This window comes from Psammomys obesus, unplaced genomic scaffold (genome assembly GCF_907164565.1).
Source record: "Psammomys obesus unplaced genomic scaffold, mPsaObe1.curated_primary_1811, whole genome shotgun sequence".
NCBI classification, from domain to species: domain Eukaryota; kingdom Metazoa; phylum Chordata; class Mammalia; order Rodentia; family Muridae; genus Psammomys; species Psammomys obesus.
Window position 1 is genome coordinate 22,841,616 of NW_026590062.1, and position 2,470 is coordinate 22,844,085.

Here is a 2,470-nt window from a genome sequence, read left to right on the forward strand (position 1 = left end):
AAGGAAGGAAGGAAGGAAGGAAGGAAGGAAGGAAGGAAGGAAGGAAGAGGGCCAGGCCTGGTAGTGCTCACTTTTAATCCCAGCACTCAGGAGGCAGAGGCAGGTGTATCTCCGTGAGTTCAAGGCCAGCCTGATCTACAGAGTGAGTCCCAGGACAGCCAGGGCTATACAGAGAAACCCTGTCTTGAAAAACCAAGAAGGAGGAAGAAGAAGATGACAAAATCAAAGCCCAATGTCACTGTATCAATAGGGGAAGAAAACAAAGTCCTTATGGAAAAAGATGAATAGTTTTCTCCGAGGTACAATATTTTGGCGTCAGGCCTCCTAGGGTTCAATTTCCAGGATGGTTAATAATAATTACATGACCTATGTGAGTTATATTCACCTAGCTAGGGTTTAGATCCTGTTCTATATTTTGGACATTGATTCGGTTTCATACCTGTCTCTTTAATAAAACATCTTAACAAAAAAGCAATTAAGGAGAGAAGGGTTTAATTTTGCTTTCAGTTTCCGGATACTGCAGGAAATCACCACAGTTGAGAGCAGAGAGGTCAGTTCATACATGCCCGCTAGCCTGCTTGTGTGCAACTTGATTTGGGAATGGTGCCGCCCGCAATGGGCATTAATTTAATAAGACATCCCTCCCACAGACGTGCCCACAAGCCAACCCAAGGTAGACAATCTCTCACTGAGAGTCTTTTGCTGAGTGAATCTAGGTTGTCGAGTTGACAGTTAAAGCTAGCCATCATTGTTGTAATAATAAAATGCTCAAGGAAGCCTGGTAGGTGTTAAAGGGCTTAGGAAAAGCTGGATGGGCCCCATTGGGAAGGACTCATCAGGCCCCTTTGGTGGAAGACTAATTCCCTGCTGTGCTGTGAGTGAGCAACTGCCTTGTGAATCTGGGGGTCACTTGACCACAGTTCTTGGTGTTTCGTGCACATCAGCCTGGCTAGAGCAGTTGGCTTCAGCTGTCTACCATCTGACAGACGAGTTTTTCTGACTCCCAAGGATAGAGGTGGAAATACCTCAATTCACCCTTCTGTGACACCACATCTTTCTGGATCCAGAGTGTTTCGAGGCAGTCAGGGGTGGTTGATGGGGTTCGTGATCCATTAGCGAGCTGTGCTTCTTTGGGTGGGAATGTAGCTCAGTGCTAGCGAAAAATCTCCCAATGAGGGGCTTACCCCAGCTCCTGCCTAGCACAGAGGAAGCCTGAGTTCAATCCCCAGTAATACACACAAAGAAAAGAAACAAAACCAGCCGCGCCTCTTTTTAACAGGAAATACTCAGTAAATCCCGAGCAGGAGACACGGGGGTCAAGTTGGAGGTGAACGAAAGGTCAGTGTGAGCCTTGTGGTCGCAGTAGGTAAGCAAGGTGCTTGCATGAAAGCAGGACCCACAGCGAAGTGCCGATTAGCAGCTTTCCTCCAAGACTTTCCTCGGGGTCCTCTAGCCATCCCAATGCCTTTCCTGCCCCTAGCTCCTATGAAGGGTTTCCTGGCTTAGGGATGAAAAAGCAAGTCTTCCACTTGCTTTTCAGTGTCTGTTACCAACCTTTCTTTTCACTAGGATCCTTGGTTCCTGTACCAGCCTGATGCAAGCCATCAAGGTCCTCGTTGTGGCCTCCAAGGACCTCCAGAAGGAGATCGTGGAGAGTGGCAGGGTAAGTGGAGCTGTGGGTCAGTTCCTTCCCCCTCGCCTGTGCTCAGGGTTGTACTGCAGCATGGGTGGATTTGCCATTCCTAGGGAAATTTACAGACACTGGGAAGTTGAGGATTCCAATGGCTGCCTCTAGGGAGCAGTCAGCCAGTAGCTTCTAGCCCCGGATCCCAGAGGCCACACACAGACCTGCTGTGCAAATGCAGCATTATAAGTCTAGGTCTTCAGGGAACAACTGAGGACTTGGGGAAAGCGGGTAGATCTCAGGGATAAACCTGGTACTGTTCCGCAGACATACAAGACTGGTCCTATAGACTCCAGACCTGCAGATACTTAACCCCTTCCATAATCCAGTGTTCATAAGGCTAAGGCAGAACGATCTCACGTGTGACCTCGGCATCGGGTGTGGAACTGGACTGTTTCTCAAAACTCCCTTCATGAATTGAGGCTATAGCTTGGTTGTTAGAGTCCCTGCCTGGCATCTCTAAAACCATGGATTCCATCCCAAACTGTACATAAAACCAAGCATGGACTATCTCTGACATTGGGCGTCAGATGCAAACAGATCTCTGTGAGTCCAAGGCCAGCCTAGTCCATACATAGAGATCCTGTCTTAAAGCAAGAACTTAATGGGCTAGAGGGATGGCTCAGTGGTCTAGAGTACTTCCTGGTCTTCTGACCCAACACATCAGGAGGTTCACAACTGCCATATAGCTCCAGCTCCAGAGCTGATGCCTCTGTTGTCACCAGACACCTGCGCTCGCCCTTCCTTCCTTCCTTCCTTCCTTCCTTCCTTCCTTCCTTCCTTCCT

The 2,470-nt window shown here is 48.7% G+C and overlaps 1 protein-coding gene across 1 annotated transcript in view; it reads left to right on the forward strand.

The window, feature by feature from the left end:
* Nucleotides 1-2,470, forward strand: part of Hip1 (huntingtin interacting protein 1) — a 76,976-nt gene that overhangs the window by 60,131 nt on the left and 14,375 nt on the right. The window contains exons 24-25 of the mRNA XM_055606151.1: nucleotides 1,280-1,338; nucleotides 1,570-1,663. Of these exons, the coding sequence (XP_055462126.1) occupies nucleotides 1,280-1,338; nucleotides 1,570-1,663 (153 nt within the window). The remainder of the gene's footprint in view (nucleotides 1-1,279; nucleotides 1,339-1,569; nucleotides 1,664-2,470) is intronic.